This window comes from Conger conger, chromosome 9 (genome assembly GCF_963514075.1).
Source record: "Conger conger chromosome 9, fConCon1.1, whole genome shotgun sequence".
NCBI classification, from domain to species: Eukaryota; Metazoa; Chordata; class Actinopteri; order Anguilliformes; family Congridae; genus Conger; species Conger conger.
The window spans coordinates 38601438-38617130 of NC_083768.1; the positions used below are offsets into that span (position 1 = coordinate 38601438).

The window sequence follows — 15693 nt, forward strand, 5'->3', positions numbered from 1 at the left end:
GATGCTCCGCGACAGACAAGACCCTGCGAGAGAGAGAACAGAGAGATCGAGAGGGAGGGGGTGGGACGGAGGAGAAGAAAGGAACAGGGGAGTGTAGACAGACTGGAAGGGACTCAGAGAAATAAGAACAGAGCAAAAGAGAGAGTGAGGGAGCGAGAGAGACTCAAGACAGAGAGAAATGGCAAGAAAGTGAAAGTGGGTGAGAAAACATGGGGGAGAGGGAGGAGGAGACGAGAGAGAGACAGAAACAGAGAGAATGAGAGAGAGAGATCCCACCTGAATCAATGACAGGTCCTCCAGACGTAGCCTGAAGAGGTGATTTCTGAAATGGAAAAGATAAAAGTATGATCACCCTTATCAGTCTAACAGAGAAAAGCCAAGCGAAATCCACACCACAATGTAATACACTGTAGACAGCCTGCGGTGGAGACGCCATTTCTTCTTACCCTTACGGAGGGGAAAAAATGACACTTCATTACCTAAAGGTTTTATCTTTCACACACCGAACAATGGAAATCAAAAAGGTTTAAATCCACAGACGGATCAGGCAGTGCAGAGTTACTGCTCACCCCCACCCCTCCCCCAAAGTTCATAAGACAAGCCGGGGAATAGGAAGCACTAACCTGCTCATAAAACATTCATAGCCCTCCTGCACATGTCTTGTGAATCTTATAAATGAAGGACTCCTGTATGTGGTCTGACTTTGTGATCAGATCTCAGTGACTGCTGAACGGAACAGAGGCCCAGACATGGACGGTCTCAGAGGCAGTGAGACAGCAGAACCACCGCTGCCTCCTGTTCTGCAGTACGCACTGTCTGTCTGCCAGTCAATCAGTAAAAGAAACAGAATGACCAATCAGCAGTCCAAAGATGAATCGATTAATAATGAAAAAACGACTTTTGTTTAAGAAACAACTATAACACCAAGTCATTGAGGACCAGGACCTCTCAATAAGGCCTGAACTGCACCACAACCAAACCTTTCCTTCCCTTCCTAGGCAGAATGGTCACTACACTACATTTCCCATGATGCAGCCTCATTTGAGAAAAGTAACCTGCTTCAGGCTTTCCCAACGGTTTAAAGACGAACTTGGCACGTCCCTTCCACAGCCTTATCAGCCTTCAGCAAATCACAAACAAGCTTTTAAGCCCAATGACACAGATGCCCGTTCCCACATGGTGGCAATCCTCCCCGTTCTTAACTTACTGTAACACTGGAACAAATGTTACATTTTAAATAAGATTTCTTGTGCAGCGTTAGAAGTTTGCTAGCCATGGACTTAAATGAAGAATGTGAAGGTAAAATGTCTCCAGCTTACTCAGAAAATATACCAAACACAACAGACAGAAATCGACTGCCCTTTAAATTATTTTATTAATTATTTTTACAGCTAAATTAGTCTCAGCGTGTCCTCAACCCCAACCCCCCCCGCCCCCCCCCCCCCCCCCCCCCGCTGGTCCAGTCTCTTCCCTTTGACATAAAACGCATTAGCGTTGCCCCACAGTAGGGCTGCCCTCCCTCTCATTTCATCTCCCAGGGCCCAGTGTATCCCTGACCGTCTCACACACGCTCCGTAATAGAATCTGCACTGACAACCCAGGCTATTAGCACCAAGTGAGAGAATTGGCAGACCTCTTATCAGATGCTGAGGCTGTCCCCTTTCATAAACATTACATTACATTACTGGCATTTAACAGACACTCTTATCCAGAGCGACTAAGAATGCTTTTTGCATTTTTACATGGCATCTGCTTATACAGCTGGATATATATTGAAGCAATTCAGGGTAAGTATCTTGCTCAAGGGCAGTGTCCTAGCTGGGAATCGAACCTGCAACCTGTAGGTTATGAGGCCTGTTCCATTCCCTAAGCATTACATTACACTCCCACCCTAGCACCCTAACCTCACAAAACTCACCAAGCAGACCATGTGCTGTAGGCAATGGGGGTGCCTGACAAAGGTCTCCGCTGAACTAAGGCCGATGCTCTTTGCAGCACTTTCCACACAGTTAATGTTAGCGGGAGGGAAACCACGTTAGCCACAGAAAACAAAACAATCTGAGAGGGGAAGAGCCCCCCCAAAAAAACAACCAAGGTGCTGTACCTCCACCAACAATGTTTTTACAATTCACTTCAGGCACTTAATAATGCACCAAAGCTAAGAAGTGTGAGACATAACTCACTGCTCACCTGCATTTTAAATAGGATTTATAGGACTAACAATAATGAATATCTGCACAAATCAGAAGTGATGTCATGAATTCATATACACACACATTGTGGTGTGGAGGCATAGTTTTAGAATTTTCCATTACAGTAATAATACTGATTGGGTGCTTTTATATTGTGATTTTCTTTTATGCATTGTCTTCTATAACTCTGAGATGGGGGAGCAATCTCCACTAAAACCATCAACTTGCAGCCCTTACTGTACCTCTGTGATGCACGGCAACCATTTTGTTCCAAAATGCACAGCACAAATCGGCTGAGGTGGAGAGGGAGGGATTTATTTAGCCAATTAAAATGGAGGAAAATTAGATAGCCTTTCTTTGTGATAACCACCATGGGATTTTTAATGGCTGCATCGAATCTGGAGCTCAATTTAAAGCCTTACCTGAAAGATGGCATCTTCTACCTGTCACAGTATAATCCCAGAGGGAAGACTGGCCCGTGCATACTATCAGAGTACTGATTACACCCATCCATGAAGTGAGAAAAGGCAACAAGGTGGGAATCTTCAATGCATACTAACTGCTATTGTGTTTCATATATAGGTATATTATTAAATATTTGTTCTTCCGGGTTAAATATTGAAATATTGATTTAGTAAGATTTAGTAAGTAAAGTGAAATCACTTGATCTTTGCATAAACTCCAATCATACTGTTTTGCTGAGAGGAGAAATGTATATTATTCACTGGTTTCAAAGTACCACAAATGACAGAATGGCTGTAATCTATTTCTGGGTTCAAGAAGCCTTATTCCCCAATGGCCTCTGAACAAACAACGCAACAAACACATTTTTGGCATTGTTTTTACACTATACTGGAAAATGGAGCAATTACATTATGATAGATACTAAATATAAAACGTAATTTGATTCCCAATGATTACACTTTTTGCCAATACAAATTAAATTAAATGACCAACCATAGGATTTTACATAAAATGTGTTGGATTATTCAAAATGAATAGATTCTATTAAATCTTGAAGCCTACCTTCATTTGTAACATATTATAATGAATATAACTCATTCTTCAGTAAAAAACAGTTATCCTTTTAAAAGGAAGTATAATGCAGATATCAGTAGTGCCTTAAGCACAAATACCTGGATCATCTTTTAAAGCCCTGGTTTATTACCAAACATTGCTCTTGTTCTGAGGACATTTTTATATGAAAGACATCTATTCAGAGCATCAGCAGGGGACAGATTTCACCGTGCTCTTTACTAAACTTTCCAAACAATTTTTTTTTTTGTTTGTTTGTTTTATTCTTTCGTGTCAATTGAAGCTTGATATACCAAGGTAGAGCAGTTCTTCAGACATAATAGTGCCAAGGAAAAAATAGCAGGACCTGGCAGTTGAAAAAAAAAAAAGTTTTCTGAAAAGTTTGCCTGTCTTGTTAAAAACAAAAGGAAATATTGAGAGATAAAATAAAGAACCAGTTTTATTCTTACTTCTCAGATATATGACAATGCTGAAATTCTGCAGAAATCGTTTCGGTTTCCAAATGTGCACTTCTGATGGGAATACGAGCAGGAGCTGAGGAAGACTGTGGGAATCTTCTTAGCAATTCGCTCAAACTGAAAAACATTTTACCCGCTCTAGCTATTGTGTAAGAGTCCCGCATGTGACATAATGGCTACCCTATTTCCTGAAGTCTTATTCTTGAATAACCTCCGAAAATCTAATGCAAACAGGTCATTTTACATCAAAAATGTTGTTTCCCAACAACATATACAAATGTATATTAGGCAAAAGTGACACTATTAAATGTTGAAAGTACCGATGTGTGAATTCATAATAAATAAATAAATAATATATATAAATATAAATAATAAGTCTAAGGCTGCTTTATTTCCCAGTAAGGACAAGGGGAGGATACACTGCAGTGAATCCATCAGTCCAGGGCAGAGGGAAAGCATGTCATAGCTTTGCACCATCTCCTCTAACAGCGCTGATAACTGCGTTTTTACACAGCGCTGATACCTGCATTTTTACACAGCACTGATAACTGCGTATTTACACAACGCCGATAACTGTGTTTTTTTACACAGCGCCAATAACTGCATTTTTACACAGCGCCGATAACTGCGTTACTACACAGCGCTGATAACTGTGTTTTTACACAGCGCTGATAACTGTGTTTTTACACAGCGCTGATAACTGCGTTTTTACACAGCGCTTATAACTGCGTGTTTACACAGCATGGATGAGGGGAGCTTGTAGCCGCCAGTCTGACCTTAGCAGCGGTTAAACACTGTCCGTGGTCCTGAAAGCCCCCCAGGGTTTCAGAAACACCAGGAACCTCCAACAGCAGGCAAAGAGGAAGAGCCTTTACGCACCTGTCCCAGTCAAATGCAAGACAATACAAACATACTGCATCTGCATCACTGTTTAATAACCTGTCTACCCTCCTGCTCCCGTTCAGTGTTTGTGGGGACAATATACACAAACCCATCTGCCTCGCTTCAGATCTCTGATCACAACCCCGCATCCCGATTCTGCAAAAGTAGCATTTTCAGTGAAGTTTTCTGAATCTCTGTAAATGTGAAAAAAGTATTTTCAATTATTTTATCTCCCTTACAAAACGTAAAACTGAGCACTCTAGTAGGAGAAAAATAACATTTCAAGTAAAGAATATTGCTGTAACGGGCATTTACAAAACATTCAGAAAGTAGATTCAGAATGTATTGGAATTCAAGGCACATTGGTAGTTTCAGAACATCTGACATTGTAGGACTGCCGGCTTTCAGAATGCTCAGCGATGTCACAATGGAATATCGCACTAAAAAGGAGTGGGAGGGTTCACTCACCTGGCTCCCACAATCAGCTCCTTCTGGCCAGGGTCAAAGGTCAGCTGTGAGTAATCCATCGTGCCTTCGGCTCTGAACCTATGGGTCCATTGCTCAATTTCTGCAACAGGAGACGGAAGGGAGGGGGGAGAGGGAATGGGGGAAGTCAGAACCGACAGCGGGAGAGAAAGGGGTTGAGAAGTTAATGGAGCGGAACAAGCAGGGAATGTGCGCAGACTGCCAGCGTCGATTAAATCCTACCTGACACAGAGCACAGAGAGCTAGGCATGAGCTGTCATCCCCCCCCCCCCCCCCCAGGGGTGCACATGGTATATGTGTGAGGATGGTAGCCCACAGGGGGGCTCATCCATGTGTACCCACCCCCTGACATGAGCTACCATCCTCACCCATATACCATGTGTACCCAGCCCCTGACATGAGCTACCATCCTCACCCATATACCATGTGTACCCACCCCCTGACATGAGCTACCATCCTCACCCATATACCATGTGTACCCACCCCCTGACATGAGCTACCATCCTCACCCATATACCATGAGTACCCACCCCCTGACATGAGCTACCATCCTCACCCATATACCATGAGTACCCAGCCTCCTGACTGCTACGTTGACATCGTCACCCTGGTGCTGGCCCATGTCATCCTGGGGGGCATGTCATTAAAGTCTCTCTGAGGCTAGACAGAGAAATGGCCAACTTTCGCCCTCAAACAGGGACCTCTAATGGCTCTGCGGATCTTTGGGCTCTTACCCTTAACTGGAGGCCTGCTCCTCAAGAGCTCATTACAGCTCAAAACACTGATTTAATGCAACAGAAAACAATGCATTAATTCTGTTACAAACACTGTGGCATCTAGAATTGGGCACAGTAGGTTGCAGGGCTGAATCCAGCATGATGCTCTGCCACACTCACTTGCTTTAACAGCTTTGGTAAACTATCCACGGGTGCCAATGAGAAATATAATCTGTAGAATGCAATTTGCTGGGGTTTCTCTAGGTAAAAGAAAAAACATTGTTCATGGTCCAATCCAATCTGATTAAATCGCCTTTCTGTTTTATCCTTAATCATTTACTAATTTCAGCTTTTTCCCTTGCCTTGCATTTATACCTGACGCTATATGTGGGAAGTAGGGGAATGTTGGATTGCTATCTTGGGTACAATGCATTGCATGCCATCAATGCGTGTAAGCCCTGAGAAATAATAAAAACTACATAGATATTTTTAAATGTATTCACCCTCACACCCTTCTGCTCATTCATTAGTGCCACAGACTCAGCAGGGATTTACTTGATTAAGCTTGACAACATTCAGAAATTACCAACCAAATGACAAAGCAGAATATACACAGGTTCACACTCCAGTTGATATTAGACAATAAGTAATGTTTCACTGATTACTTTACTGCCACACCAAGCCAAAAAAATGTATTAATGTATTCTCAAATAATTTATACTGGATCATTCTGGATTCTAATGAACTATTTGGTTGAGGGCTTTTAAGGCATAATTATTTCAAGAATTTATACACTGTGTATGAGATAAGCCGAAAGGTTTCCAGACAAATGTCGAAAAACATTGCATAAAGTGAGGTATCACACACAACACTGATTACCACGCTCCATTGGCATGACCCTAAATCCCAGAGAAAAGAAACGTGGGATTAGTTTCTCCCAAGTGGGAGATGAGGTCATTTCTCATCAAGAGGAACATTTTAAGGTACACGCCCCTAACAGCTCCCTCTGCTATATCTCACACTGTCCCTCTGTAAATCTTAAAAATCACTGGAGGATGTCTCCTTTTATGTCCCTCACTTTAGATCTCAAAGACATCAGTTACAGTGCAGTTCTAGCCTTCTCACGCATTCTCCTCACGGGTTCTATGTGCAGGTTTCTTCATTACTGCCACTAGAGTCCATTAATGCTAAACATATGCTAAACAATGCTAGGACTAACAGTGAATAACCCTCTTGAAAAGTTTGCGCTAGCATGAAATTGTTTACCAATAAAAAAAAGCCTTAAGCCCCAATACTCTTAGATTATTTCTTTCTCGACTTGGAATGCCAGCCTGTAACTGTAATTCATTCTGAATTAATTCAAATGTTCCTGGGATAAAAAGTTACAGAGCACCTGAAAATGCACCCGGAGGAAAGGGATTTTGCCAGCAGTACCAAGCACGATTCTATGGCCCACAAATGCCTTATTTAGAAAAGCTTTTTCCATCCAACTGAACTTTTTCCTTGGAATATATCCCTTTGACAATGCCAAGTGCCTCTTAACCAGGAATTATCACTCTAACAGACTACATTCAACAATTATATTGTTCTTTAGAGTACCAAACAAGCCCACACTGTTGTTATTCAGAGAGTTCTGGCCTCATACAGATGGTTCTTTTGGGATTATAATAAATATTTTCCCCTGATAGAGGAGCATAACAGATGGATTTCTGAGGAGCACTTGACAACCCGTGAGCATCACACCACTTTTCTTACAATTCAGGAACACATTTATAGTATGCCTAAAGTCAATAATCACCTCTACTCTCTCAACTGCAGGTCTTGGTTCAAAACTTTTGAAAATGATGTCCTGATCTTCCCAAAACATATTCCCCTGCTTTACAGCAGCACCATGTCCTCATAAAATCGCATAGCGCTATCTGTATTAGCTGAACACCAGCTTCCCCCGCCTCGTTTGAATGCTAAGTCGTCCGTTACTTTTACTCTGTGCTACCTGACAAAGAAAACATAACATTTACCCAGGGCCTGTGTAACACTGTCAATAGCACTGTGCCAACTGTCGCTTTAGGACGTGTGCTGCCGCTTCCTTATCGCAGGCAGAACACCTTGATAGCCAATTAATTTCACTGACTGAAGTCTAATTCTCGTCCTCATTTACAAGTCGCTGGGGGACCGACAGGGACCCTTTGGGATTTCAGTTCACCTGTCTAATCCACATAAACATCTGAACTGACGGATAGCGACTGCTTATCATTACCGTCCTGCACCTTCAGGTGGAGGGAAACATATATCTCAGGCAAAACGGCTGCAATAAATTAAAAGGAGGAAAGAAGCCCATTAAAATTGTGACACAAATATTAGGGGCAGTATTCCAGACCGTATATTTGGAGGTACTCAATGCACAATGCAGTCTGTGATAACAAAAGGTGTCTCTCATTGACAGTAAAAATATTGTGGCATTCATCACCGTTATTTTTCCAGCTCAATGAAATCAAGGAACTACAGATGAACTTCAGAGAAGGAACACATCAGGAATGAAGAACATTCAGAACTCTGAAATGGTTTGTAACTTTGAGAGGCATGTCAAAACATTTGAAGAAATGAATAGCCTTCATTAATTGGAATGTCTCATCACTTTGCATTAGGTTTATTGTATAAATGGGCTTATCTTGTTATGTATCAATGAAATTGATTGTGAAGTTACTGAGCTGTGAAGTCAGGATATCACTACAATGTTAATTTATCTGTATCTGCACTGTAGCCACACCCCCGGCTCACCTGAGTGGGAGAAGACCGGATGGTCCACCCGGTGGCATGGCGATGTTGAAGCCTGGGCGGGGTAGCTGCTGCTGGCTCCGCCCCCAGCCAGCAGGAGCAGAGCGCCCAGGAGGCGGAGCAGAGCCCCCAGGAGGCGGAGCAGTGGGGGGGCCGGCTGAAGCGAAGCTGCTGGAGCCATCGGGGGAGCTGTGCTGTCTTCTGCACAGGCCTGGAGGCAGGGCTCTATTCATCCGCAGGGGGCAGCTGTGAGTGTGTGTGTGTGTGTGTGCGCGCGAGTGTGAGTGTGTGTGTGTGTGTGTGAGTGTGAGTGTGAGTGTTTGTGTGTGTGCGCGCGAGTGTGTGAGTGTGCGAGCATGTGATTGAGTGTGCGTGTGTGTGAGTACGTGTGTGTGTGCGCGTGTGCGAGTATGTGTGTGTGTGAGTGTGTGTTTGTGCGTGCGAGTGAGTGTGTGAGCGTGCATGTGTGAGTCAGTGTGACAGAGAGAGAGAGAGAGAGAGAGAGAGAGAGAGAAAAAAAGAAAGACTACCAATTATCATCTGTGAGGTTTAAATCCACCACTGTACAATTTATTCACAACTAAAATGAAATTTTAATTTTAAAGAATGAGAGCTGCAGAAGAGAAGGTGACAGACAGGAGAGGGATGGACAGAGTTGAGAAAGAAAAGTGTGTATTCTCTTTTCAGCCAAGAAGAGAATGCAGTGTATGACATGACCGGACCACTACCAGAAACATAGAAAATAAGCGTTTACGCCAAGTCTAGACTCTGTGAGCACAGCTTAGTCCTAGAGACAGCAAGACAGGCTTGGCTGCTCAAAAAGCTCCCCCAGGCAACTAAAAGAGATTGAGACAGAGCTAAAGTTTATTCAGAAAGAAATGCATAAAAAGAAAAGGAAAAGCCTGCATCCTGCAAATTAATTGGAGTTGAAACATGAAAGGACGCTTGGATTGCCACAAGCAGTCTTCAATCCAATAGTAATACACTTTTGTATTCAGTTTGTGTAAACTTTGTCAGTGAGCAGAGACAGACATTGTAGAAGGGGAAATAGGGCCATGGCTCAGGTTAATTATCTTGATGTGAGCAGAAAGAGACACAGAGATTTACATACTTTTGGCCTCCCCACTGAGAAGCTGCTGGATATAGGTACCCATGATGACAACCCTAAGCCTGCCCTGCAGTCAAATTCTGTCTAACATCACTAACATCACTCCTGAGTTTAACACGAGACAAAGCTTCTGATTCGACACAGGTCCACACATTCTCCCTGGCAGCAGCAAATTAGAACCAATACAGTGCTCTGGACAAATGGTTCTCTGACCTACCAGAGGCTGGTGAAATGGTCTGAAGCTAAGAACAGCTCTTACAAGCCACTCATCATGAGATGATTAGGACTGGGCTAAAAGCAGGTGATGCCCTGTGATTGGCCAGAGCAGGCTTGGTCTTATGCATGATTGGGTCAACACATTGATCAGTCAAATTACAGGGGAACATAGGACTCTGAATAAGTATAAAGATACTTTTGAGTGAGCTGCCCCTTTAAAGGGTTAAAGTAGAGCATTTTTCTCTTTCATTTTGTTTATACATATTTATATACACATTATTTATTATAATCATATGCCTTTATGTACAAGACATTCTTAGTAGATGGTAGATGGATCCAGAATATAGGAACACAAGAACATAACACATGACAATAAATATAGGTAATTTAGCTTACACTTGTCATCTTAAAGTCTTCCATCACGAAAAACACACGCTGTTAACTCTTAATTAAACAAGCTGATGTAAATGAAAAAGCCCCCAAGGCCAGCTCAGACAAGAGGGGTTATCAGATATGAGAGTGCACAGAAGCGTTTATCAATGAGAAAAGTGAGTACTTTAAACAAGCACATGTCGGGGGCTGCTGCTCGGCTCATCCTGCTAGGACAGGTTCCAGTGTGTGGATGCGCCCCAGCCCATGGTCGGGTGACTGAATTCTGAGAGTGCCAGTGTGGACTACAGAAGGCGACAAATAACTGGCCCTAGTGTCAGCCAAGGAGAGAGCTGAAGCCCACTCTCCTTGGCTGACACTAGGGCCATTAATGTGTCGCCTTCTCTAGTCCTAAGTGGCAGTCTCTTCCTCTCAGAGTGGTTTAGGGAGTCTGCTGGGTGATCTGACACCTGCAGTCTACCTGAGCCAACGGCATAATGCACACTGCTCTAAAGCATTGACTGCACAGCTCTGCCGATTGGTGTGGAAGGCCGCCCGTGCCAGTGACAGTCCATGAACATCTGCGCTATCTTCAAATTAGACGGGACGATAAATGTAACCGGACGTTGCAAATGAGCAAATCAGGGGAGAAGTATCAGTCCAAAAATAAATAAATAAATAATAAATGTGGGGCCAGAATCATTATTGCAAACCACTGTTGGGTTTCACCTTACAGACTGAAGCAAACAAAAGGGATAATTGTGGCAGAGTGCACCAAGTGTAAGGGTCAGCTCTACACCGTGACATCACCTCTCTGCCGTGACATCACCTCTCTGCAGTGACATCAGCCCTCGGCTATGACATCACCTCTGCATTGTGACATCACCAGGGTCTCTGGAGCAGCAGGCTGACTGTGACTGCTGTGAAACTGATATTGCGTGACAGCAATGACAAAGACGCACGGATGATGGACGGCACGCTACCCCGCGGGCCAAGATCAGCAGTGGAACAGATGCCAGATAAACAGATTGCTTTCACACCAAAACAAAGGAAAAGGGTTCCAGTTATAAAAAAGAAATGCTCTGCGCAGCTTTCTAATGAAATACTAGTAGCACGTATACCACAAGGTAATAATTGTAGGGGATTATAAAATGAAATGTGAACATTAGTCGTCGGGTTGAGAGCGGATAATGCATTGGGCTGAGTGCAACAGTGCAGGCTGCGACAGAGACATGGAGCACTAGCTCAGACACAAGCAGCCTCACCCCCTTTAAAGTGCACACAATACACGACACACTACGGTGAAACAACACCAGCCCGGAGAAGGAGAATCAACCTTCTCCATGTCCCGGCCCTAAGCAGAGACTTCACAAAGGGCCGGGAACCAGGACTCTGACACATAATCTGTGCCTCCGTGTGGAATAATGGAAAACTGATAGCAGGAATAAGGGCTGGGTGGTGCCGTGCCAAGTTCTGCATTTCCCAGCACAGTCTTTTTTTCCCCTGACTCGGATGAAGAAACATCAGCTTGGGCCAGAAAAATCAATCCTAGATAATGTATTTTTTGGGGGAATATGTACTGTATAAGGTGCAGTCTGTATTTGGACAGTGACACATTTTTTTTTGTTTTGGCTCAGTACTCCATCACATTGGATTTGAAATGAAAGAATCAATACGAGTTTAAAGTGCAGACTTAAAGTGCATGGATCACTGTATTGGGTGATCCATGCAGGGATTGCAGACTTTTTTAAACATGCATACACGCAGTGACATATTTTTTAGACGTATTAAGTCTGCTGCTGTAGTCTATCCGCTTTGGATAGAGGTTTGACACATTGTGTGTTCAGAGATACTCTTCTGCATACCACTGTGGTTATTTGTGTTACTGTCACCTTCATGTCAGCTTCGACCAGTCATGCCCTTCTCCTCTAAACTCTCTCATTAACAATGCATTTATGCCCACAGAACTTCTGCCCACTGGATGTTTTTTTTTTTTGCACCATTCTCTGGAAACTCTAGAGACTGTTGTGTGTGAAAATCCCTGGGCAGTCAGCAGTTTCTTAGCTACTCAAACCACTCTGTCTGGCACCAACATACATTCCACATTCAAAATTACCTTTCTTCCCCATTTTGACATTTGGTCTGAAAAACAGCTGAACCTCTTCACCATGTCTGCATGCTTTTATGCATTTAGTTGCTGCCACATGATTGGTTGATTTAATATTTGCAAGCTGGTGTACAGCTCTACCTAATAAAGTGCTCAGTGAGTGCATATTCCCACAAACAATATACACAAACACAGAAACACACATATAAATACATTATGGGAAGGAGGATAAAATCAATCCAAGCACTTCCAAGATTAACGGCCCAAGGATTAACAGTGCCAATGGCTGTTTAGGAACTAGTCACAGTGGCTAATTACCACTTAAACAAGAATAAATGAAAGGCGGTTTTAATAGCATTTGAGAGCCAGTTGGCTTATCAACAATTCATGAACTGCTTTTTAAATGAGAACACCACAATGAGTAAAACTCTTAAATTCATCCTGCCCAGGAACTACAAATAAAATAATGCTAATAAAAAAAAAGATAAATAAAGTTAAAAAGGTCTTGTGCAGTGCATCCTGGGTAAACCTGCTGTTGTTTGTCAAGTCACACTGACCGCATGTACGCCACGCCCAGCGCTCAGGCTGCAGCTGGGAACAACGTGACTGACAGGACTGCTGCCCAGTAGATGTGACTCATTCCAGGGAAGACCAGACAGCCATGTAATGAGACAGAGACCAAACCCAGTAAAGAACCTGTCCTGAACATTAACAAGGAGGCGGGCACTGCTGGTCTGCCCCTTTCTGTTCGATGAAGTATTGTCTTTAAAGAGAGAGAAAATAAGACCCAATAAAACACAGGCTAATGCTCACAAAACCTGCATATTGTTCGGCATATTAAAAAAGAAAGCAATGGTATTTGAAATTCTTCCTGCATGCTAAATGACTCTGAGCCGCATGTATTCCAGTATAAAACCATGGGCCCTGCAGTTCACCCAGCCCCCGGCCTCGATGAATGACATAAAGCACGCCATGGGACGCATATTCTTGTGCTTAACTACAGCATTTCAATCACAAATTAGCATTACATTCATTATTTGCCAATTATAAGATGCACTTATCGAGGAAGACTTGCGCAGCTTATTTTTGACACATTATCCATTTATGCAACCAGATATTTTCATGAATCAATCAAGATAAAGCACTCTAATACTTAAGTACTCAAGTGCGTGCCCCAGAATGATGCTTTGCTCAGTGTGTCACTGCGTTAATTGAACACAGCATTCTCCGTGTCAGAGCACGGGACATTTAAAACATATTAGATGTGAATCAGGCTAAAAGGATGTGAGTCAGATTCATCAAACTTGCTTTCGTTTCAGTCCATCTGTGTCTTTAAATGTACCAAATGTGTATTCTGCAGGCTCCAAAATGCATTAGTTCCTGTTTTCAATATAACAAATAAATATAAATCAATCAAGTAAATGAGCAAGCATGTTTGTATTAATTTATTTCTCTTGCAGGGTTTGGAATGTTAATGTGCAAGCGAAACATCACTTGCTCTTGCGGTATCAGACCAATGAGATTCTCAAGATTTTCTGTAGATGTTCTGTCCAACACAAGTTTTTTCTCTCTCTCCCTCAGAGTGACTAAGGCTTGAGCTCCCTGTGTCTGCTTGTTAAATCATCTCTCGGTAAGCACTTGAAATAATGCTGGAGGGAATGAGCAGTTTCACTTCAGGGCCACACACGCAATACTGGCGCACTCCTCTGGCACAATACCTGGCTTGTGTCAACATCAGTTCTAGCTCTTCCCTTTGGTTCATAAATAAATACATTTAATAATTCATGTTTCTTTATTTCAGACCAAACACATTTTTTCATGCATTTTTTGGGGGATTGCTGAACTCTGCTCTGCCTGTGTTTGTGAAGTGAAGTGTAATGGAGAAGCTCTATCAGAATCCAGATCAGGGTGCAGGCTGAACAGAGCCAGCGCTATGAAGAAGCAGCATGGAGGGCTGTGCCCAGACCTCCAGCACGCCCATCTCAATGCAGAAGGCCAGAGAGTCTCACACACCTGCGGCTGGGCTCGGTCTTGAAGAAGGAATCGGGGCAATACATACTCCCAGAAGGAGTCCAAGACCAGGAACCCCTACGCCAAAACAGTGAGTCTGAGAGAGGTAAAGAAACTATAATGAACCTGGTTGAAAAGCTGCCGTCCCATTGCGGTTTATTCTGTGACCGGCCGTGTCATTTAGTGAGTGGGAACACCAAACCCGGAGAAACAAAGTCAATAGCCTGAAGTTTTTTAATCCATAAACTGACACAGCTAGCCCCCCTGATCACCAAGCAACATGACAAATGCGAGTGTGTGTGCGTGTGTGTGTGTGTGTGTGTGTGTGTGGGCGCACACGTGTGTGCTTATATGTGTGTGCGTGTGTGTGTATGCATGTGTGTGTGCATGAGTGTGCGTGTGCGCATGTGTGTGTATGTGTGTGTGTGTGCGCGCGCATGTGACATAATGCCGCAGCCTCATTACTGCCTTGTTGTTGTGATCTGAAACTGATAAACTTAATGAAAGTCATTAATTATTCAAATTAGTTCTAAGTTCAAGGCATTGTTCAATATCAAATGAATAATGAACTACTCTTCTACCTTCTGTCTCCACTCATATTTTTAATATTCAAATATAGCAATTAACATACGCGCTGGAAACAGAATAGTACCTAAATGTTTTCAAAGTATAATAATGAAATTACACTTCAATGCAGTTGAGGGGAGAGGCCAAACCGCATAGCTGAAAAATTACGAACATTCATTCAGTCAAATGAATAACTACATTCATTCAGTAAATTCTTCCTTTCATACATAAATATTTCAATGCTATGTACAGGTATTCACAGTGATCTCGAATGTCGTTGCACTCCACTACTGCTTTCACTCGTCATACTCCTTGAAAATTCCATCAGTTCCCTTACCGGTAGGTACTGTCTTTGCTTGTCTTTTTAGTCTAGTCGATACGGTCTTTTTTTGCCTTGAGTACAGTACGGCATAATGATGTAACCGCATGATGTAACCTTGCTCTGTAAAAAAATCACACTGAATAAGAGGCAACGGCCTCATAATGAGTAACTAATAAAATGTGTATTTTCTGGGGTGGCAGGGCAGTGCAGTAAGTAGCGCTGTGGCCCAGTTTGAATCCTGGCTCAGGGCCATTCTGTGTTAGCATGTTCGCTCTGTATTTGCGTGGGTTTCCTCCAGGTACTCCAGCTTCCTACTTGAGTCCACATTCCTGCCTTAAACCCAATATCTGCTGGGATTCCAGCTGACCCCCGTGACCCTGACCAGGAAGAAGTGGTTTATAAATGGGACGGACAGATGCATGTTGCTGTGTTCCCATTTAACATGCATTT

General features: G+C 43.0%; 1 protein-coding gene across 2 annotated transcripts in view; it reads right to left on the bottom strand.

Moving 5' to 3' along the window:
- Positions 1-15693, bottom strand: part of LOC133137005 (semaphorin-5A-like) — a 61185-nt gene that overhangs the window by 39041 nt on the left and 6451 nt on the right. For both annotated transcript variants that reach the window (XR_009709580.1, XM_061254952.1), the window contains exons 2-4: positions 8548-8790; positions 5036-5135; positions 277-322 (exon numbers count right to left, since the gene is read on the bottom strand). Coding sequence is in view for 1 of the 2 variants with exons in the window: in XM_061254952.1 (XP_061110936.1) it covers positions 277-322; positions 5036-5135; positions 8548-8725 (324 nt within the window). In the remaining variant the exon portion in view is untranslated. The remainder of the gene's footprint in view (positions 1-276; positions 323-5035; positions 5136-8547; positions 8791-15693) is intronic.